This window comes from Apis laboriosa, unplaced genomic scaffold, assembly GCF_014066325.1.
Source record: "Apis laboriosa isolate Shangri-la unplaced genomic scaffold, ASM1406632v1 scaffold49_cov149, whole genome shotgun sequence".
NCBI lineage: Eukaryota > Metazoa > Arthropoda > Insecta > Hymenoptera > Apidae > Apis > Apis laboriosa.
In genome coordinates this window covers 2,300,386-2,324,114 of record NW_025223500.1, presented here as the reverse complement: position 1 = coordinate 2,324,114, position 23,729 = coordinate 2,300,386, and the positions used below count along the sequence as shown (strand labels likewise).

Here is a 23,729-nt window from a genome sequence, read left to right as displayed (position 1 = left end):
TGCTCAACTGCTTTTTTTATAAATATTAATGTCTCTCCATAAAATCAAATTTAGTAATATTTATAATATGAATCATTTTTTTTATCACATTAATTATGTAAAAATAAAAACATTTTATATATTTTACATTTAATGTTTTTAAATTTAAAACTTTCCTTTAATAATATTATATTTATTATAATTGTAACATTGTATGCTTTTAAAACTTTTAGAAACTTGATATAATAAAAAATTATTTCATTAATAATAAGTATTTTTTTTTATTATAATTATGTTTTAAAATTTTCAATATTAAAAATTGTAAGGTATATATGTAGACATGAAAACATTTAAAACAGAATTTGTTATATATATTACATGGCAGTCATAATTACTTTTTTATAATTAAAATTGAAAGAAGTTCCAACATTTAAAGTTTTTTTGTTGGTCCTGAAAAGGACCGTTTTTATAGGATATTATCTTTTCTTATTTAGAACTGGTATATTTGGTAACTGCTTTAGTACCTTCACTAACTGCATGCTTGGCTAATTCACCAGGTAATAAAAGTCTCACAGCAGTTTGAATTTCACGAGAAGTAATAGTAGAACGTTTATTATAATGCGCTAATCTTGATGCTTCTGCAGCAATACGTTCAAATACATCATTCACAAAACTGTTCATGATACTCATTGCTTTACTCGATATACCAGTATCAGGATGCACTTGTTTAAGCACTTTATAAATATAAATAGCATAACTTTCCTTCCTCCGCCTTTTTTTCTTTTTATCAGCTTTACTAATATTTTTCTGAGCTTTACCAGCTTTTTTCACAGCTTTACCACTAACTTTTGGCGGCATAATGTCGATATAAAATTCTCGAATTTATTATTTTTTACACAACTTACCTTTACAAATGGCAGTTGTGCAATGGTTTTATCGGACTATGTCTTATTTATATAATAGAATGAGATAGCAATGGCGAACCAATTGCAACGATCCATGGTTATGGACTGAAACTTCTTGTCATGTGATTGGTGCATCGGTGCCACTGTAATGCCACTGAAATTGATTTCGTATAATGTATTCCACATATGGTTATATCTTTTTTTATGTATTATATATAAATATTATATATAATAAATATATTATATATAAATATATGCAGTTTATTTTTTCTTTATAAAAATACATTATATTACATAAAAAATAAATAATATAATAAAAAATTTTTTATCTGAGTAATACATATAATTTCTCTTTTTAAATATTTATATGTTAATTAAATTATGTCAATTATATTGTTGTTGTTAATTAAATTATGTCATTCTATTTGTTGTTTTGTATTTAAAAGTATTAAATAATACCTGAAATTAAATAAATTTTTAAATAGTACTTTTTACACTATAAAAAGAAAAAATTATGAAATCTATATTTATAAAATTTTTAAATAATTTCATTCTCAAATAAAAATTTCGAATAAAATTTTGACCATTATAAATAGTTTTTATAAATAATATATAATATATATACATATATAATATACACATAATATATATATATGTAATTCAAATACATAGTATACTATAATACATATAAGTGAAGGTTGAAATGTTATAATATAATATATACATAATATAATAAATATAGTTATTACAATATAACAAATAAAATAGTAGTAAAGAATTTTATATAGAAAATATTAAAATATTAATATACATATATGATATATGTATATTATTTAATATTAATATATTTAATATTAATTAATTATAAAAAAAAATAATGTTATATGTACATATATTTACATTATGATTATACGTTATGATTCGCTAGAGAACACGAAACATGACTCTAAATAACAATATTCTCGAGTTTCTATGTATCATTTTTTTGTATATTCTTAATTTTAATTTTAATATTCTTATTTTCATTTCACATATATATATATATATATATATATATATATATATTTCTGAATATTTTATTTAAATTCTTTATTTTATATAAAAATTATTAACATTGTAAATTATTTAAGATTAAAATAATAATTTTTAAAATATGTACAATTTATTATTTTTATTGAAAGAAAAAATAAGTTGCAGTATGTAACATTTCTTTCTTCAAACCAATCAGATTATTCTTCGTTAATCATTGGATGAACGCAACTACGACGGAAGCTTTATATACCTGGAAAAAAGGGTAGAATACAGTTTCTATCTGTTCGTTGAATCACGCAGTTGTATTGTGTTGTGCAACGTTTCTTTGTATTGAAACATTAATACGAAATGTCTGGTCGTGGAAAAGGGGGAAAAGCAAAAGCAAAAGCAAAGTCTCGTTCGAATAGAGCTGGATTACAATTTCCAGTTGGACGTATTCATCGACTTTTAAGAAAAGGAAATTACGCAGAACGAGTTGGCGCTGGTGCTCCTGTTTATTTGGCTGCCGTTATGGAATACTTAGCCGCTGAAGTTCTAGAATTGGCGGGAAATGCTGCGCGAGATAATAAGAAAACGAGAATTATCCCAAGACATTTACAACTTGCAATCCGCAATGATGAAGAATTGAACAAGCTTTTATCTGGTGTTACTATTGCTCAAGGAGGAGTTCTTCCTAATATTCAAGCTGTACTTTTACCAAAAAAAACAGAAAAAAAGGCTTAAATTTTAAGTCAAATAACAAAATGGCCCTTTTCAGGGCCACAAATTTTTATCTACAAAGGAACATTTTGGTTTTATAAAAATAATTAATATTTTAATGAATATTTTAACAAAGATTTTTCGCAATTATCATGATTTTTTATTTATATTATTAATAAGATATTATTAATAAGCTTCAAATTCATTTTTAAATAAATCTTTTTAATCTTTAAATTTTTCTTTTAAGAAATTAAAAAATTAATTTTATTAATTAAATTCATTAATATATTAATTTACATTTTATTTCATAATAGTTATCGATTAAACAATTATTATTTTAATAATTTTGAAAATAATAATCTATTAATGCATTATTTTTTACTATAACAAAATTTTTTACTATATATGAAATTGTTTAAGAATTAAAATTATATAAAAGTTCATGATGAGTTCTGTAATTATCAGGAAATAATTTTTTTTATAACTTTTTATTTAAAGAATTTTTTAATTTTTAAAATAACTAATATTTTGATTTTTTAATTTAAAATTTGATTTAAAATATTAAATATCCTATTATTAATATCTATTAAATATATCAATATTACATTATGTTATAATGTACTGAAATTTATCATAAGATATACAGATTAAATATTTTACAGATTAAATATTTTTTAGATATTATTTAAGTAAATTTAAATTAATTATAAATAACTATTATATTATATTGCAATTTTTTACGAATTTAATAATAAATTTAATAATATATAAATAGGTATATTTAAATAAAAATAAATAGAAAATTATATACATATAAAAATAAATTCTTTAAATTTTAAAAATATAAAAGTTGGAAATACATATTAATATCTAAATATTTATATATAGAATGATTAATATTCTTTCATAAAAATATTATAATGGTTAGAAAAAAAATATAAAAATAAAAAATATATAAATTTTATAATAATATGTTCTAACAAGATTAATTTTGCAAAGTTATTTATTTTATGTAAATATATTGGTAGCACTTATAAAAGAGAATGGAAACATCCGAATCCGGCTTGAAGTTGCAGTACTGATATGTAAGTATGTATGGTAGTTTTGTTGAACGACTTATGCAAATATGATTTTATATTTATATTATGAAACGAAGAAAGATAGTTAATTTATAAATATGAAATATTTATAATTATACAATCAATTTTTTGATGATAAGATTTAAATCAATTATTGAAGACATCATTTAATTTCTATGTATATAACCTTGTTCCTTGTCAATACGTGGTATGTTAACTTTAGAACAATGAAGTTTATAAGATAAAAATTTTCTTCTTCCTGATATAAATAAAAAAGTATATTTTATATTTTAATTTTAGGTTACAATATATTTAATATTTTCTTTTTTATAAGATCAAAATTAAAATCACTTTATAAATATAATTTTATTTGATATATTAATGTTTCTTAATTTTTGTTCTTAATATGTGTATAAATTTCATATATTGAAATTATTTGAAATATAAAAGAGAGTTTTTTTTTTATTTTATTATAAATATTTATTTTTATTTTAGATAATAGCCTAAAGTGAATAGACTTCTCTTAATAAGACGGCATGTTTGTAAGAATCTGGTTGCGAATTCTCACGGGGGATGAATGAGGAAGAATTATTAAAACGGTCTGCTGCAGAGCGAGATAGAATATTTAGCTGCTACGACCGTGGTAGAGAAAATGGAGCAGAAATTGATCCTTGGGAAGATCCTACTTTTGAAGTATATCATACCACAGACAGATATGGATTCATACAGTAATTATAATAAAAATTATTAGTATTAAAAATATTATTTTTTATTAATATTTATTAATATTTATATTTTAGTGATAAACGTTTGCCACAAAAACCAGATCCTAATGAAATTAAGACTCATCGAGTAGAAATGGAAAGATTAAAAAAATGGGAAAAAATGACAAAACAATGGGATAGTTCATCAACTAAGGAAAAATTACGACGCAGAATATATAAAGGGATTCCTAATAGATTTCGTGGTCAAGTGTGGGCATTGTTATTGGGTATTAAAAATTTAAAAAAAGAACAAGCTGGTAAATATGAAGAGATGTTACAACTTGCACGTCAATGGTCTACAGAAATAAGACAAATCGATGCTGATGTAGCTAGACAATATAGAGATCATATCAATTATAGGTATGCAAATTATGATTGATAGTATGAAAAAAATTGATATATATTTATTAAAAGTTATGTTAAATTTTTATTTTCATTTTCAACAGAGAAAGATATAGTATAAAACAACGTTCTATGTTTTATGTATTGGCTGCATATAGCATGTACAATATGGAAGTGGGTTATTGCCAAGGGATGTCTGTATTAGCTGGATTACTTTTACTATATATGGATGAAGAAGATGCATTTTGGGGTCTTTCTGTTTTACTTGCTGATAAGAAATATACCATGCATGGTTTGAATATGGATTTATATATTTAGTATTAGAAATAGTTTTTATTCAATACTTATTCAAACAAATATACTTATTTATAGGATTTTATGTTGATGGATTTCCAAAATTAAATCGTTTCATAGAACATCACGATAAAATTATGAATAAATTTTTGCCGAAATTGAAGCGGAAACTTGATAAATGCGGTTGTGATTCTATTCTTTATGCATTAAAATGGTTTTTTGTTGTTTTTCAAGAAAGAGTAAGAAAATATTTTATAATTTATTGCTCTAAAACATTTCAAAATTTATTTTTATGTATTGTGTCTAAATATAATTAATTATTTACAGACACCTGTTAGTCTTGGTCTTCGAATTTGGGATATATTTTTATTAGATGGAGATCGTATTTTACCTGCTATGGCATACACAGTTATGAAAATGCATAAACGTTTTCTTATGCCAATGGAAAGTTTAGATGAATTTTGTAATTATTTGCAAATTAAACTAGAAAAAGATTTTTGTTTTGACGATGATACAGTAATAAGTACTATGGAACGTAGTATGGAAGAATTAAAACGTGCCAAATTGGATTATCCTGGTCCTCCATTACTGCATGAATTACCACGATATCCATTTGGTACCTTTAAAGAACCTTCATTTGCAAGCAAAGTAATATATATTATTTATACTATTTTAAATACTAAAAATTTAATATATAGAAATAATTAATAAGAATACTTTGTGTTATATATTTAATATATTTAGGTTGGAAGACGTACCGAAGAATTTAGCGAAGCGCAACATGTAATGCGAGAATCTATAACACAACGTAGAGATCTTGTTCTTGTTGAAGATGGTAGAGAAAGTACAACACCAGTTGAACAAACTAGTTGTGGTCTTGGCGGTGAGTTATGATATAATAAAAATATAATAAATAGTAACACAAATATTTCTATATAAAAATAAGAGAAAATTATTAGGAATAAAGAAAAAAAAATGAAAATAAAAATACAGAAATTGATATAATGATTATATATACGATTATATTATATAATATCAAATTGTAAAATACTTTCTTTTTAAAGATAAAATTTTAATATTAAAAAAATATTATATAATATTGCTCAATTATATGTGAGTATACACATGTGCATGCATGTATGCATATACACACGCACGCCAAATATAAATAAAATATACATCTATATATAATTAAATATATATCTATATATAAAATTTTAAAGAAATATTATATTTGAATAATATAATCTTAAATAAATTTTATTATAGAATTAATGTTATTATCACAAAACTTTACTTGCCTTTAAAACTACATTAAAGCTATTATTAATAAATTGTTTATATAATAAAAAATAAGAAATAATTCTAAATAAATTATGATTATTTAAAATATTCAAAAAATTTCATATAAAGAAATAAAAAAAAAAGATTAAAATATCAATGCATGTTATAAAATATTCTTACAGCAATATTAAATTATAAAAATTTAATTGTGTTAAATTTGATTGTCATTAATTGTCATTAATTAATTTATCATTATTTTATTTATAAAGAAAAATAACATAACGATTCTATAGATAATTTTAAGCTAAATGTATTATTTATATATTACTTTCATTACTTATTATATGAAAGTATTCTATCAAAATATATTTGTTTCAATATGTTGTAGTATAATAAAAATTATATATATGTGCAGGAAGCAAATTCTCATTTGATCCGAGTCTTGATGATGGGGCCTCTCCCAATGGTTCACGCCGATCATTGGCAGATACATCTGTTACTTCAACAGCTGACCTTTCTGTATTTAGTTCAGCAACGCGGTCTCAAGCCTTAGACAATAGTCTTGATACTCAAAGTAATATTTCTAATGGCAGCTCTGGTAGTGGTGGTTTACCTACACCTAAGGCAACGCCTCATCAACCAAGTCCAGATGTTGTACGAATTTATGTACCATATACTTCACCTATATCTGGTTCGTACAAAGATGATCTTCCACGTACACTTCCGCGATCTTTAGAAACTAATAGAATTCGTATACGAGTTGATCCTGATCAAACACCAATAGTGGAAAATTTGAAACCTTTTTCATTAGAAAGTCCAGAAGTCAAATTAGACTTAAAATAATTATTCTATTTGTTCAATAGTTTTAGTATTTCATGATGCAGAAATTAATTCATGACATTGGAATAAGTATTAAAGAAAGATTTAGATAAACAAAATTTTATTATTTGTTTTATCTATATCTATATTGTAATATATGTAGAAGGGTGATATATAAAGATGATAAAGCAGTAATTATGATAGGAACGAAAAATGAATATTAAATGTGCATATGAATGTGCATAATATGATTATTTTTTTGCTAAAGTAGCTAATCGAAATATCAACGTAAATTTAATAGGTATCTCAGATAGAAATCTGTATATGTCATATGCACTAATTATGAATATAATTGTAATTGTCATTTGTTTTAAATGAAACTTATTACTTTTGTGATGGCCTAATTTATAGTTAAACAAAAATAATTTCAAATGTATAATAGAAAATTGTCATTTTCAATATATTATATATTATTCTTAATTGAATGATCAACGATATTTTAAATAATGAAATTATATCTATAACTTGTCAAGTAATTCTAAAAATAATTATATAATGTTTATAGTAAGTCAAATTATGTTTCACAGAATGATGATGGAACTTTATGCAAAATGAAAACGGATTATATATTAAAATTATATATAATATTAAGAAGATATCTAAAAAGAAATTTCGAACTATTATATGAATATTAATACAAATATAAGATAATATTATGAGTATAAAACATTAAGCACAATGTATAGATAATTTTTAAAGTATATATGTTTTTAAAACTCTCTTTCTCTAAAAAAGATATACAAGATATTTTGGGATATATTAAAAAATTAGCCATCGTACATATGTATAGAAATGAGAATATGAATCAATTTTCCATAGTAAATATAATTCTAAAAAATCGATATGTTTATTACCATAAACATATAAAATCTTTTGAAAATAATTATTATTATATTTTCAGTATTGTATATTTCTCTGAAAATTTTTACAATTATTGTCTATATTAAGAAAAATATACATAAAGTTCCATACTCTAAAAATATTAAAGAAATAAATAATTTTGCATTATAGATATCCTTTGTAATCCAAATATAGAAAAAAATTTTTCATTAATAGAAGTTTATTTTTTCAGTAATCACAGATAAATTAATATAAAAATATATATTGCTTTAGAATTATATTTTTACAATTATTATTTGATCATATATCAAAATATTTGACATTGATTTTGTATAAAATCAATTAACATTATCAAATATTATTGATAAATTACAATTTTTATATTACTTATTCTGAAGCATTTAATATATATAATTTAGATTATTGTTAATTATTTAGTTTGGGAACAATTATAAATTTATAATATGTAATTTATATTATTTCAGCATTAATATATAAATGAAAAATTTAATTGATAGATAATCATATCTCCTAAAAGTTATATTCTATTAATATATTAAGTTAACTAATATACTGCCACAAATTATATTAGTATTTTATTTATTTTAAGTTTCGCCTCTTTTTATATTGATCAATGATATGTGTTGGTGTATATATATAGTATTTAAAAAAGAAAGGGAATCTTTTATTATATAATATTTGAAAGAAATTCCTGAAAGAAATACAAGATATTTATCAGAATCTTTTATCAAGGAATGTGAATACTGAACAATCTTCTAATATGCAGTATATTTATTGTTTAAATGTACAAAGACATATTTTAGATTAAATTAATTATAATTAAAACATGCTTTATATTTAATTGATTCTGTAAAACATTCCTGGACAGTATTCCTCAATGTATATAAAATACGAAATTAATATATATTATTGTCGTGATAATAAAAAAACTGATAGTAATCACTTGTTATATCATAATATAATAATAGCATAAGATCATATTTGTTAAATAAATATTAAATGTTAATGGTTTGAATCTTTATTGTAAAGAAGATCAACCAAATGATGTACAGTTCTATAGTATTATTTTCTTGTAGTTGCATGACATTATATTACATAAATTTTCAAGGAATTAAAATAAAATAAAATGATTATCTTCTATATATAAAATATTTAAAGAATTGTATAGATGCAAAAAATCTAACAATAAATAAAACAAGAAAAAAAAATATAATAATGCATTTCTTTAACTTGCACTAAAATTTAGTTTGTCAAGATTTATTAATAAGCTTCTAAGTATAAATTTAAATTGTCATGCCTATACAAATATTCTTAATGTTAACTTAAAAGTAAATGATATGAATGTTCGCAGATCAAAAAATGTCACAATTTTTTTTTATTATTTAATATTAATAAAATGTAAAGTTATTAAATTGTATAAACAAATATTTTGTTTTAATTTTTGCTATAAAGATTTTGAATATATATTGAACATATATTTTAAAATTTACAAATTAATTTTTTGAAATTTATTTTTTTATGATTCTGTCTATAAATTATTTTAAAATATTTTAGATATGAATTTTAATACTCTCATTTTAATACTCAATCAGATTTATATATCAGAAAATAATGAAATAGGATATCATTTTATATTCGTAAATAAAAATATAAATAAGTTTAAACCAAAAATAACATTTAATATAAAAGAATTAAAGTAAAAAATTAAAATAAAAATCTTGTAATATTTAAATATTATGATAAGAATATATGCGAAGTATTAAGGTCAACAATAATTAATGTTTCTTCTATTCTTAAAGATAAAATTATATTTTGTAAATTGAAAAATGAATTATAATAAATAATTTTTTTAATAATAACTTTAGTAAAATAAATCTTTTTATCAATAAAATAAAATAAAGTAGCTTTAAATATATTCAAATTTTTACAGTACAAGATTTATTTAAGTTGTAGAATTTAAAAAGTAAAGATATATATTAAAAAAATATATTTGTGATTTTGTTCAATATTCACATTCATATCATTGCACTATATAAGTAAATTAAAGTTCAAATATAATATCTGATGAAACGTGTATTTAGAGTTGAATTTCAAATCGATATTTTTTTTATACAAAAATAAAAATGATATATATCTAATAGGCTGCAGTATAATCATAGAATATTCAAAAAAACAAATTCAATAATACAATATTTGTGTAAATTTATTGATGCCTGATAGCCAATAGCCTGTTGTACTTTGATTTGAATGATTAAAATAATAAATAATAAGAATCGAATTAAATATCATTTATTTTCAAGAATTTTACTTTGTATCATTTAATTGTGATTTTCAAATTTTTGTTAATAAATGTATAAAAATTTTTTTAACAAAAGAAATTTATAAACTTGTTAATATATTATAAATTATAAAACCATTATTGTACTTAGCATATATAGTCTTTAAAATGAGTATGTAAAGTCTTTAAAATGAAAATGGAACGAATATTATTTATATAACGTAATTTTATTTTTTTATATTTATCTGTACAAATATTATAAAAAATCATTTATTGAAGAAGACAGTTACTTTACATAAAATTAGAATTTGAAAGCAACGTAACATCAATTTATACACTTTATACATAAGACACATATAATTCAATGATATTTGAGCAAGTATTATCAAATGTAATACAAATATACAAAGAAATTATTTATTGTAACTATTACTATTTCATATTCTTTTGAAAGACATTGTTTTATTTAAATTTAAATTTAATTTTTGTAATTTAAATTTCATTATTGCATGCCAAAAATTGTCGATCTAATAATAGTAACTGTTATATATATAGTACTTATTAATACTTGTATTAATATAATACATATATTAATACATAATATTTATTTTGTTATATAATCAATTGTATATCATTGTATAAGTTATATTTTTTGATACAATATTGTATCAAAAAAAAAAAAGATTTTTAATTAATGTTTGATAAAAAGAATTAGGATCAATTCAAGGGAATATATAAATGCAACAATATACTGTAGCAATAAATTTAAAAAAAAGTACATAGCACAAAAGTGATTTTCTATTGGTCTTTCAAATACAAATAAATGTAACATCTTATTACTAGGTTGTGCTTTGTAAATGAAAATTGTATTTATTAATGGGTATTGGCTTTCCATTAATTATCACTTGTGGTCCTGTATAATAACGCCATAAAAGGCTATTTCCTCTTTTTAACTGATTGGTAGCTGAAAGGTGAGACCAGCAATCTAACCAGCTATTGTAAATTGGCATTTGTGGAGGAAGACCAGCAATTAACCTTGATAAATTTATAAAATTAATTTTTAAATTATTTAAAATAAATAAAAAATTATTTAAGTTATTTTTTTATTATTTAATTTTTAATTAACTTACCCACAATTATTTATTGCCATACAATGTGACACTACTAAAAATGGATATGTAATTGTTGTTGCTATAAACTGAAAAGTATAAGTTTTAATATTTATTATAATATATATGCTTTATTTAATTAATTAATTAATTTGTTTACCCTTATGGTGGAAACAGCATATGGTTTTAATTCGCGATCACTTATAATGTATTTATCAATAGCATAAGTAGATGAACTGACTAGCATTAGTACAGCAGCATTTCCAATAAGGCGAGGCAATAATCCAGCATAATATCCCATGATACCATTCTCTTTATATACTTCCACAAATGATCTAAATAATCCACTATTAATGCATAAAAGAAAAAAATAGCTATAGAAATAAAACTTTCATAATTAATTCCAAAATATATATTTTACATTAAATTAATTATATACTTGTATTTTGTTTCTCCACCAACAAATTGTGCCATCATTCTTAATGCAATAACATCTAATGGATGACTAACTATAATTCCAATCATTCTACTAATCAGGTCTCTTATGAATTCATATATATATTTTTTATGCTTCTGACTATAAAAAAATATGTATTTTTATAACATTAAGAAAAACTATATATATTTAAAAGATAAAATATTATATATATTAATAATATTAATAATTAAGATTATATATTTACCTTTCTTCTAAATCACAATCATAAATTTCTTTACTTGGTTCATCTTTAAATTTAATAGATTTAGAAGTTTTTTCAAAAGCTACTGCACTCATAGTATAGGCACATAATTTTGGAATAAGACCACGATAACAGCCAGTAAATCCATCTACATTTTTTATGTACCTAACTGTAAAATTATAATTTAAAGAAATATTTTATTAATTATAAAAAAAATATTAAGATATTATTTATTGTATTTTCCTGTAATAAAATAATTCTTAATTTCTATTAATTATGAATAAAAAAATTAAAATAAATAAAATTAATATAAATAAAATAAATAATATAATATAATATAAATTATGAATAAAAAAAATTAAAATAAATAAAATTACCGTATTGAAATACGTTAGGTAGAGCTAAAGCCGGTTGTCCAAATAAAGTAGTTGTTGGTCGTGGTGGAATCGGTTCATATCCGATCTGTTGCGTTATAAATAAAAATTATGAGCTTCCGATGAAGGTTTAATATCCAGGTTTTATCCACTGTGCATATTTTACCTGTATTAAAACTTTAGCGTATTCAATGGGATGTGAAACGGTATTCATTAACATACGAAGTGCGATATCAGACCATAACGGTTCATCTTTTGGCGGTATCATGTTTAATTGGAATTTATTTGACCGATATGTCAATGCTGTATTATATATTTCACGATTTTGATTAACAGTTATAATTAAGCTTCACTCAATATATGGAAGCTTATACGAATCTTATACGAAAAGAATACATATTCACTGTCTTTCGCATCTAGAAGCTGAGTAATGTCAGTAATATATTCCAGGACAGTGAACCAAGAGAAACAAATCGTATATTTATAATTTTAATAGATATGAAACTCGATTATAATTATCGGAAACAGATGAATATAGTGCATTAATATAATAAAAAAATAACGTAACCAATTAGTGTTATATATTTTAATTTTTATGTATATATTTAAATTTGAATATTATAAATATTTAAATCAATTTAAATGAGATGAATTTTTAAAATTATTACATTTAAATTAAATTTTTTTTTATTCGAATTAAGATAAAATTTTAAATCGTATAAAAAATATTTTTATGATTTTTATTTGATATTTAATTGATTTTTATGATAATTATATAAAATATATAAAATAATAATTTAAATTATTGAATACTACTTATAAAAAGTAATTATAAATGTATTTAAATTATACAATTTTTGAATATACATATTATTGAAATTGATTTATTAAATTTTGAAAATTTGATATTATGTTGTTCATAGCGCTCTCTATCGAGAGAAATTGAAAAATTATTTTTCTAGATTGTTTTCGTCATGACTAGTGAAGTAAAAAAGTATACTTGAGAAATATTGTACTGAGCTCATCTTACTATTTGTGATTCATCTGTTCTTGCTTCGATGGCAGAACTACGTGCGAAGTAATCGAGTAGTTAATGTGATGTTTTGTGAAGGCAATAACGAGGTGAGTTTTTTAATTTTTTGTTATTTTAATAATAATTATTGCATCGTTACATTTCCTCGTGGCAAAAGCGAATATTGCTTTTTTTATTTTTATATATATAGAGCAGACATTCAATGAATACGGGAATAATAGCAACAAAGATTAAAAAATTTAGACTTAATTGCGTGATTAAAACGATTATATTTGAAATATTTTCTGTATATTTTTTCAAAACAAACTTTGATTTTATGCGCTAATGAATTGAAGAAGAGCGATAATCATCATATAGAAAACAATTGATAGGCAACGTTATTGTTTCAAAAGGTTTTATTTCCTCAGATTCGCGATTGAAACTAAGTTTTTTTATTATTCATCTTTTAAAGTATTAATTAATGCTATTTATATATTGATTATTTATTATATTGATACATTTTTTACATTTATTAAAATTAAATGTCTTTATTCTTGAATAAAGAAATATTGTTTAAAACGCAATATTGCATTTTTTAATAACGCAATATTATTAAATAAATATAAATGAATTATATAAAGTTTGAATTAAATTTTTTATTATTAATATGAAATTTGTTTTAATTATTTATAAAAAATAATATTACAAGAAATTGTGAAATCAAAAAATCAAAAAAATGTTTTAATATGACTTGTTACAGAATGCCAATACAGGCACCACAGTGGACTGAATTTCTTTCTTGTCCAGTTTGCTGTCATGACTTTGATGTGGCCATACGTGGTCCAATATCTTTAGGATGTGGTCATACAATATGTCGTACGTGCCTTGCAAATTTACATCGTAAACAATGTCCTTTTGATCAGGTAAATATTATTGTCATTATATCTAATTATATATAATATATTATCATTGTTTATTATATATATATAATATATATATTGCACATATTTTATATTATTATATTTAGTGAAATTATTTTTATTATTAAGCAAATTTGAAATATATTATATAAATTATGTTTTTATTTTAATTTTATAATTTTTATATTATTTTTATATTTAAATAATAATTTATTTATATTATATATATTTTAGAGTATTATTAATACAGAAATAGAAAGATTACCAATAAATGAAGCCTTATTACAATTAGTGGGAAATCCTGTTCCCACAAATATTGCAACAGCTTATCAAAAATTACTACCACCTGAAGATCATGCTAATTATTTGGTTGCTAAACATTGTATTGAGGAACTTGCTTTATATCTCAAACCATGTCAGACAAATCCTTCTTTAACTACAGGTAATGTTGAAAATAATAAATTATTTAAATAATTTAAAATTGAAGATTTGTAATTGAAGATTATATATATGTTAAACAATGTTAAACAATAGGTGCAGGACTTGTATCTCGACCTATGCAAAGGAAATTAGTAACTTTGGTGGGTTGTCAATTAGTGGAACCAGAAGGAAGAGCACGTGCAGTAAGAGCAGCTAGAAGTTTAGGTGAAAGATCTGTTACAGAATTAATATTACAACATCAAAATCCACAACAACTCAATGCTAATCTATGGGCTGCTGTACGGGCTCGTGGATGTCAATTCCTTGGACCAGGTATATAAAATAACTAGATAATAATAATAAATATAAATAAAAATATAATGTATATAATATGTATATAATGTATATAATGTATATAATAAAAATAATAGTAATGATTTTTTTTTTATCAGCAATGCAAGAAGAAGTATTGAAACTTGTTTTATTAGCATTGGAAGATGGATCTGCTCTTTCTAGGAAAGTGTTAGTTATGTTTGTAGTTCAACGTTTAGAATCACATTTTCCTCAAGCTTCTAAAACTAGTATAGGACATGTTGTACAATTGTTATATAGAGCAAGTTGTTTCAAGGTAAGAAATATTCTTCATTTCATAATAAGAATTATATTATTAAAAACTTAAATAAAACATTTGATTAGGTATCTAAACGAGAAGGAGATTCATCATTGATGCAATTAAAAGAAGAATTCAGAACATATGAAGCATTAAGAAGAGAGCATGATGCTCAAATAGTGCAAATTGCAACTGAAGCTGGTTTAAGAATAGCACCTGATCAATGGTCTGCATTATTATATGGAGATACAAGTCATAAATCTCATATGCAAAGTATTATAGACAAACTTCAAACTCCACAATCTTTTGCTCAAAGTGTACAAGAATTAGTTATTGCTCTTCAACGTACTCCTGATCCTGGACAATTAAGTAGTTTAAGACCACAATTAGAATTGCTAGCTGCGATAGATCCTAGCCCAGGTATAATTTATTATACTTAAATATTTTGTTAAAAACAAATTAAAATTTAAAATATTTAACTAATTAATTTTATTACAGAAACTGAACCTCCTACATTAGCAGAATGCCGTGCAGCATTAGAAGCTGTTAGAACTGTAGTTGCAGCATTAGTAGAGTTCATTCAACAACATGGTAATCGAAAAGCACAAGATGGTATCCATAATATAGGTCCTGGCCAACCAAAATATAAAGTGAGCATGTGTAGAGATCTCGCACTTAGAGGATCTTGTCCTAGATCTACTAATTGTACATTTGCTCATAGTGATATGGAACTTGATAAGTAAGTACTTCTATACAGATTTAAGAATATATTTATACATAAATATATCTCTTATCTTTATATATTTTATTAATTTTTTTATATATTTATTTATTTTTTCACTAGATATAGATCAAAAAGTCGAAAATTAAGTCTCAGATCAAGTTTATCTGGAAACAATAATTCAGATATGAAAACAGATAAATCAGTCAATGGATCAAATAAAACATTCAAACAAAGTGATGATCTATCTTATCATTCTATAAAGTCGCATGATAATTCTCATAGAGAAAGTAAATATTTTTAATATAAATAACATGAAAAAATTATTTTCTATTAAAAAAACAATAATTATATTTTTTTTAGATTTTAATTCTATGAACAAAATTAATCCAATACAACATCATAATCCAACAAATGAAAACAATTTTATTGGATCATTGACAAATTACATGCTACCATCTCAAGGAATGTTGCCTATGGTATCAACAAAAAATATGGATGTACATTGCTCTCATTATATTATGCCTAATACACCTGTTGATTACACAGCACCTAATCTTAATATCTGGGATTCATCACAAATTTCGTCTAATATGACAAATGGAATTTCTAATACTAAAAAAGTAATATAATTTTTTTTATGTTTTAATAATCTTTGCTATATATATTAAAATATTATTTATATTATAGCAGCGAACAGTTGCCAAAACATTAGCAATGTTATTGCAACGTAGGATGGAAATATTAAATCAACTTGAAACAATTGTCAACAAACAAGTACCACAGATGAAACCGGTACGATTTTTCAATTAGATTTATAATGAAAATAGAAGATACATATCTTTTATTATTTTTATAATATTATATACAGAATTACGATATGCAAGGAGATACATTATCATCGAATTTCTCTATATGGACAAATACACCAAATAATCCCATGATTCCTTCAACAAATATGAACTGCAATAATAATTTCCGATGCACAGATCCTATTCTATTTGATGATGAATTTGTGCCATTTGATGCATCATCTAATAGTAAATATGGACCAATTTCTAAACTATCTAAAAATTTAATCAGGTAATAATATTATTTTATTCAATTTTTTTGGAAGTATATTACATTATTATTGTTATAATAAAATAATTTTTTTTTAGATCTACAAATGGTGTACAATCTGCTAATTTTTATACAGATGGAGGAACATCTCCTGCAATATCTACTTATCGACCTATGCCTACAAGTTCTATTACATCTTGGTATTATGGTAATCAACGTAAGTATAATTAGCAAAATACAAAAAAAATAAAGAGAGAGAAATGTAAAAAATATAAAATTAAATTAAAAGAATCGACTTCCAATGCAGCTTATGCTACTATTGATACAAATGGAGGAATACAATCGATTAATAATAGTGGTTTTGGAGATAGTTATATCACATTCGGTCGCAACGTATCCGATTCGTCAACGCATACGCAACTTCCACGACCGGATTGCATGTCTAAAGAGTAAACTAATTTTTAATATATAATTATTTTCGCAATAATTATTTGAAATGTTTAATTTTATTATATATATTAAATTTATTTTAGTTTAATTCTTGAATCGCAAAAGGTAAAACAACAATTAAAGCATCTTGAAAAAAAAATCAATGACTTAAAGGTATTGTTCAATTCTATTATTTATCTTTGACTATTGTTTTCAAATAAAATATTATTATAAAACATCTTCAGCTTGCCACACAAGGAGCAACCTTTACGGCAGGAGAAAGGTTAGCACAAGAATTACAAATGATTGAAGCTGGTATTAGAGAAAAAGAAAAAGATGTACGGAATTGGAGCCCATATGGTACTACTATACCTTGGATTCAATCAACAAATAATTTATTAGGTTCTCAAAGTTTTAATCAAGATTATAAGCCTGAAGAAGTAAGTTATGCTATTGTGTTTTTGTATTAATAAAATAAAATGTATTATGTATAATATGTATTAAATATTTTATTTATTTATTGCAAAAATAATAAAAAAAATTTATAAAATTTGAAATTGGTTCTTAGGAAGATACATATGAGGCAGGTATTGCAAATGATATGCGGGAATTAGAATTACGATGGGAATTCGAATTGCAAGAACAGGAAAAACATTGGTCAAGTGAAGAGGACAACTCTAAAAAATAATAGTAAGATAGTAAGTCTTACTATATTAATTACTTTTTAGATCTGACCATTATATGTTGGAACATGTTTTTTTAACATGTGAAAATAATTTTTTTTCTGTTTCTTCCTCTTTTGTTTTTGCGAACTTCCATGCATCAGCATGTTTACATTTTTTCAACAAAATGACTGAAAATAAGTGTACTTTTTACTCTTTGCATAAAAACATTATTGCTATTGTAAACAAAATCAAAAGAAAATCACAAACATTTTAAGCACTATCAAATAGGTAGAAAAATTTATCATCCTTACTTTAATTAAAATGAAAATTTTTCCATCAATATAATGTAATGTAAAGTGGTTTCCTATATACTATGTTTTTATAAATCTTGATAATATTAATCCTTTAATTATATGAGAATTTTTTTTTTTTTTTTTTTTTTTTTTNNNNTTTTTTTTTTTTTTTTTTTTTTTTAATGATAAAAACTAGCTGTAAATATGTAAAATTTCAAAGAAAAATTTGTTAAAGGCATCAAATATTCACGATAGTAATTGTCATTTAGTTATGCAGGAAGTCGCATTATTTTAATTTTGATAGCTGCAGTAGAAATCTATTATAAAGAAAAATCAGTGTAAGAAGTGAGAGTTAGCTGCCGCATTGAAATTACATTTATAGAACCGGTGAAAGGTCGATGTTCCATTATGGATTATATCATAGTGGGAACATTCATTAACAAAATAAATTAAAAAAATGAGCAGATTTGTTAAAATTTAACAGAAATTAATGTCAGTGTTTTATAAACATGACAAGGCGTAGTATATTTTGGGTTAATCTATTGATGTGTAATGCTTTTGATTAATTTGATGATTTTTAAACATATCATAGAGGACGATATTTTAAACAACTTTTTTCTATATAAATATATAATCGCTTGGCTTAGTTTTTAAGATATTTGCAAAAAATGATGTTAATACAATAAATTGAATTTTGCCTATACATCATGATATTATTAAATATGATCGGCATTTATTATAATTATTATAACTCATATTTAAAATGTTTCATGCTTGGTTTTTATCATTGTTATTTTGGTCACTATAATTTTATTTGCTCAAGAATTTTTATAATTTTTGCATTCTGTAAATTCTTTAAATTCCAAATTCTTAATGGATAAATATTAAATATAATAATTTTTGTGGAATGTCATATATATAATATAATAATTTAATCATTTTTGTAAATATTTTGAAAATTAAAATTGAGCAATGATTACATGTATAGGAAAAATTCAAAAAACTTGAAAATCTTGTTTTCTATGATATATTTAAAAATTATCAAAACTCAAGCGTCATACATTGATAAGTTTACCTATATTTTGTTTATATGTTTGCACAATGAAGCAAAGAATATTATATTACTAATACATTCGGAAAGAATGCTATTTAACCTGCAACGAGGTTATATGATAAATACGAATACATATAGATGTTATGCATACATGAAATTAACATATTCTGTTAAAATTTTGCATAATTAAAATATATATTGCTTTTAATATAAATAAATAAATAAATATATATAATAATAAATAAATGTGTGTATGTATGTATGATACACACACGCGCGCGCACACACAGCACACACACACACACACACACACACACACACAAATTTTTAGCTCATATAACAAAATTTTATAAAATACTTAATTTTCTTATTGTACTTCGTTTCATGATTCATGTTTTCATATTTGAAAATGTGTTTCCAAATAAAACACGGTAATTTATACATCGTAATATATTTTGTTCTAACTATATTAGTAAGATATTAATTTCAGTTTTAATAATATAAATTTGAGTTTCGAAATTTTCTTCTTTTTAAAATTCATTTATTGAATAATCAATTTATAACATAGATTTTCAGATGAATATTATCTGCACGAAATTAATTGAATATTGATAATATTGTAAACAAAAGCAATTGAGAAAGATATTTTTTTCTTGATCATTAACTTTTTTTAATCAAAGTTCTATTTCACGATTTGAATACAAAATATTACAGTTTTGAATTTGAAAGAGAGAGAGAGAGAGAGAGAGAGAGAGAGAGAGAGAGAGAGAGAGAGAGAGATTTATAATATATAAAATTTTTCTTTATTTGAAAATATATAATAAAAAAAATTAATTATAAATTCCATTTGTGCCTGGTGAAAAAAATAATATTTTATTTCATTTGCTATAGTTAATTGATTTGAAATAATGGTTTTTAAATATATATTTAATGTAATAGTTATTGTATTCAATTTGTTATTCGCAGAATAATGTAAGGAAAATTTTTATGACTTTTTATTTTTTTTTTTTTTTTTTTTTTTTTTTTTTTTTTTTTTTTTTTTTTTTTTTTTTTTTTTGTAAATTTATTAAGTGAAATAGAGTTTGAAAATCACTGATTTAAAATTATTATGGAGTGAAATTAATACTAGAAATAAACTGTTATGCGAGCTGCAGCTCTCACGTTTGTAAACATGTTCGATTTACGGACTTATGAGAAACTGAACAGTCACATTGGCTTCCTCTTAACTATCAATTTAATTTCTTATGCTAGGTATAATTTAATGTATGCAATATTGGCATACTATTCTTATTTAATTATTAAAAAAATGAAAAAAGAAAAATGAAATTAATATTTTTTACAATAAAAATCAAATGAAATATTTTATTTTATGGATGACAAATTCATATTCTTAAAATCTATTCTTTGTATTTGATATAACATAATATCTTTTTTTCTTATTAAAAAATTAATTCAATTAATATTAATAATATTTTGTATATATGATACAAAATTTGATCAAACTAAGTGCATTGATCAAGTTGTAACTTTTTTATGATATAGTGATTTATACATTACAATAGTTTTTGGTTTCTTTAATTTTTTTATGAAATAATGTGTAGTATAGATATTCATGATTCCAGTTTTAGTGGAAATGACATAGACTTTTTATGAAATAAAGATCAAAAGAAATTGATCTTTCATTAAAAATGTCATTTTATCTTGATATGCAGAACTAGATATGTTCAAGTAGAATATTATTTCTTTCAATCTAAAATGTGCCTTTTGATCATAAATAGTCACATATAAAAGATCATAAAAAACATATTGATTTCAATATTTTTTCAAAATTATGTAATATATAGAGGCACATTACTTAGAATTATAGAAAGAAATGTAATCTCAGAACATAACTAGTTTCTTATAAAAATTACGAATAATGGTGCAATTTTATTTGTTTTATTAATTTAATGTTGCAAATTTCTTCATTTGTCACAGTATATTATGAAATATGAAATAATATATATTAGAAAATTATAAAAGAAATTAACTTGTTCTATTTCAATATATTTAAATATGTATAAAATTACATATTTTCGATTCAAACTACAACTGTGCTATTTTTAATTATATGGAATATTCGAGAATTTTCACTTATACATCAAGTGATTTTTTATGTTTCTATAAAATATATTTCCATTACAGATTTGAAGATATTTAACATGCAAAATATTAAACTATTTGTTCTACGTTGGAAGTATCATTGGTATTGATTATGTTTAAATTTGAAGCTATATTTATATATATTTGAAAATATGTTAAAAACTTTATTATTTATTTTGTTACTGATTTCAGAGGTAAAAGTATGAAATCTTAAAAAGAAGTTTATGTAGTACAAATTTTTTATATTTGTGAAAATAATTCTTAATTTGCTATATATTTGTCATAAGATTATATTTTAACATCATAATTAATTGAAAGAAAACATGTGACAATATTGCAGAAAGGGATCATTTTTTAGTTTCTTATTTCAAATATAACAAATGATATAAAATTTTATACTTATCAGAAGTTTCTAAATTTTAAATGAAAACTTAAAAATTTTTTTATATCAATATTAAATATAAATATATTTAATATTTAATATTATATCAATATAAATTAAATTATAATATTTTATAATTCTGATCAAAGTCATCTTTTAATATAATATGAGAAAAAAATAAATATAAAAAAGAAATATAAAAATGTTCCTTTCTGTAAATGGACCCTGTTTTTGCAATTTGTTTATAGATATATAAGTTAAAGAATTTAAAATTCATTGCATAAAATTCTGTTTTAAATTATCTTTTGATATTTTAAATAATTCCTTTATACAAACATTTAGAAAATTTATTCAAAAACCTTAAATATTTTGTTTAAAGGAATTATAATTAATTATCTAGTAATCTACTTTTCAAATACTATCTTTTAGCTATCTCTTTTTTTCTTTCCTTTTCTAATTTGTTTTTATTTGTAGTATGACTCGTTAATAAATATAGAGAATAAAAAGTGAAGAGGGCTGTGTACACTGGGAAGTAATAAGCGCAACAATACTGTTTGTGCAAGCTTCAGATTAATTGCATGTTAAACATGTCACTATGTGTATAATAATACACACGTACCTATGTTAATGGTATGAAGCCACATACAATCTATATTAACGTTCTTTGTTTGAACATAATGAAACAATAATAATTATATACATATCGGTATATAATGCATATAGTCAGTGAGCACTTGGCACTTAGCAGTACTAATAGTACTTTTGTGACACTTACGTTAAATTAATTCCTGATTGTAAGATTTTCGTTACATTAGTTGTAAACATAATAGGCAATGCATATATATATATTTCAGGATTATTTTTTCATTAGAATTCAGAATTTTTTTTCATTAAAAATTATTTAATTAAAATCTTTTGGTAAGAAAAATTAAAAATATATATATGTTTGTTTTATTAAATTTAATAAAAGATATTAAATAATATTATATATTTGTATTGTCTATTGTGTTTGACATAATTGTTAGTCTGGCATTTTTAATGTATTTTTCTAAAATAAATAATTATGGAAAAAGTCGTATTATAATATACACATGTGATAATTTTAATAATACTACCCTGATTTCAATGCTCTAAAATATTGAGAAATAAATAAAAATATTCGTATTATCGTACATTCATATAAATTATATAGATTAATTACTATAAATATTTAATATATATTGAAAAATGTTTGAAAAAATATTTAAATTTATATATTATAATTCTATTATTTTTTTTTATTGCAAATAAGCACAAAAAATTTGAAGTACGAATATTTTGATAATATACAATAGAAACGTTATTTGAGAATAATGTTTGAAATAAAATTTTTTGAACATTTTGTATCATCTATAAACATTCATAAAGTTTATTGTATTTTCTAAAAAATGTACTATAAGTGAAAGTATAATATATTTATC

At 22.1% G+C, this 23,729-nt stretch overlaps 5 protein-coding genes across 9 annotated transcripts; 3 read left to right on the top strand and 2 right to left on the bottom strand.

Moving 5' to 3' along the window:
- Positions 1-304: 304 nt before the first annotated feature.
- LOC122716878 (histone H2B-like) lies at positions 305-932 on the bottom strand. Its single transcript, XM_043940365.1, has one exon. The coding sequence runs from the start codon at positions 835-837 to the stop codon at positions 466-468; it is 372 nt and encodes a 123-aa protein (XP_043796300.1). The 5' UTR covers positions 838-932; the 3' UTR covers positions 305-465.
- Positions 933-2,185: 1,253 nt separating this feature from the next.
- LOC122716803 (histone H2A-like) lies at positions 2,186-2,765 on the top strand. Its single transcript, XM_043940212.1, has one exon. It carries the CDS (start codon positions 2,265-2,267, stop codon positions 2,637-2,639), a length of 375 nt encoding a protein of 124 aa, XP_043796147.1. The 5' UTR covers positions 2,186-2,264; the 3' UTR covers positions 2,640-2,765.
- A 793-nt stretch (positions 2,766-3,558) lies between these two features.
- LOC122716791 (USP6 N-terminal-like protein) lies at positions 3,559-7,795 on the top strand. 3 transcript variants are annotated; one of them, XM_043940186.1, is made up of 8 exons: positions 3,559-3,700; positions 4,190-4,422; positions 4,495-4,818; positions 4,905-5,092; positions 5,173-5,333; positions 5,422-5,742; positions 5,839-5,977; positions 6,794-7,793. In XM_043940186.1, exons 2-8 carry the CDS (start codon positions 4,268-4,270, stop codon positions 7,219-7,221), a joined length of 1,716 nt encoding a protein of 571 aa, XP_043796121.1. In that variant the 5' UTR covers positions 3,559-3,700; positions 4,190-4,267; the 3' UTR covers positions 7,222-7,793. The 3 variants fall into 3 exon arrangements, with proteins under 3 accessions (XP_043796121.1, XP_043796122.1, XP_043796120.1); XM_043940187.1 differs by lacking the exon at positions 3,559-3,700 and adding an exon at positions 3,747-3,902 and having other exon boundaries at positions 4,959-5,092; positions 6,794-7,795; XM_043940185.1 differs by lacking the exon at positions 3,559-3,700 and adding an exon at positions 3,747-3,902.
- Positions 7,796-11,172: 3,377 nt separating this feature from the next.
- On the bottom strand, positions 11,173-13,001 carry LOC122716819 (mitochondrial carrier homolog 2-like). 2 transcript variants are annotated; one of them, XM_043940247.1, is made up of 7 exons: positions 12,726-13,001; positions 12,563-12,647; positions 12,189-12,354; positions 11,945-12,082; positions 11,666-11,852; positions 11,527-11,594; positions 11,173-11,431 (listed from the first exon to the last, which is right to left on the bottom strand). In XM_043940247.1, exons 1-7 carry the CDS (start codon positions 12,825-12,827, stop codon positions 11,236-11,238), a joined length of 942 nt encoding a protein of 313 aa, XP_043796182.1. In that variant the 5' UTR covers positions 12,828-13,001; the 3' UTR covers positions 11,173-11,235. The 2 variants fall into 2 exon arrangements, with proteins under 2 accessions (XP_043796182.1, XP_043796183.1); XM_043940248.1 differs by having other exon boundaries at positions 11,666-11,840.
- A 573-nt stretch (positions 13,002-13,574) lies between these two features.
- Positions 13,575-23,312, top strand: LOC122716757 (roquin-1). Of its 2 annotated transcripts, XM_043940122.1 has the most exons (17): positions 13,575-13,681; positions 14,332-14,494; positions 14,726-14,933; positions 15,026-15,244; positions 15,364-15,539; positions 15,608-15,941; positions 16,020-16,260; positions 16,366-16,532; positions 16,606-16,865; positions 16,933-17,037; positions 17,114-17,325; positions 17,403-17,521; positions 17,612-17,753; positions 17,838-17,907; positions 17,979-18,173; positions 18,302-18,431; positions 22,744-23,312. In XM_043940122.1, the coding sequence occupies exons 2-16, from the start codon at positions 14,333-14,335 to the stop codon at positions 18,419-18,421; spliced, it is 2,730 nt and encodes a 909-aa protein (XP_043796057.1). In that variant the 5' UTR covers positions 13,575-13,681; position 14,332; the 3' UTR covers positions 18,422-18,431; positions 22,744-23,312. The 2 variants fall into 2 exon arrangements, with proteins under 2 accessions (XP_043796057.1, XP_043796055.1); XM_043940120.1 differs by lacking the exon at positions 22,744-23,312 and having other exon boundaries at positions 18,302-18,751.
- The last annotated feature ends 417 nt before the right edge of the window (positions 23,313-23,729 follow it).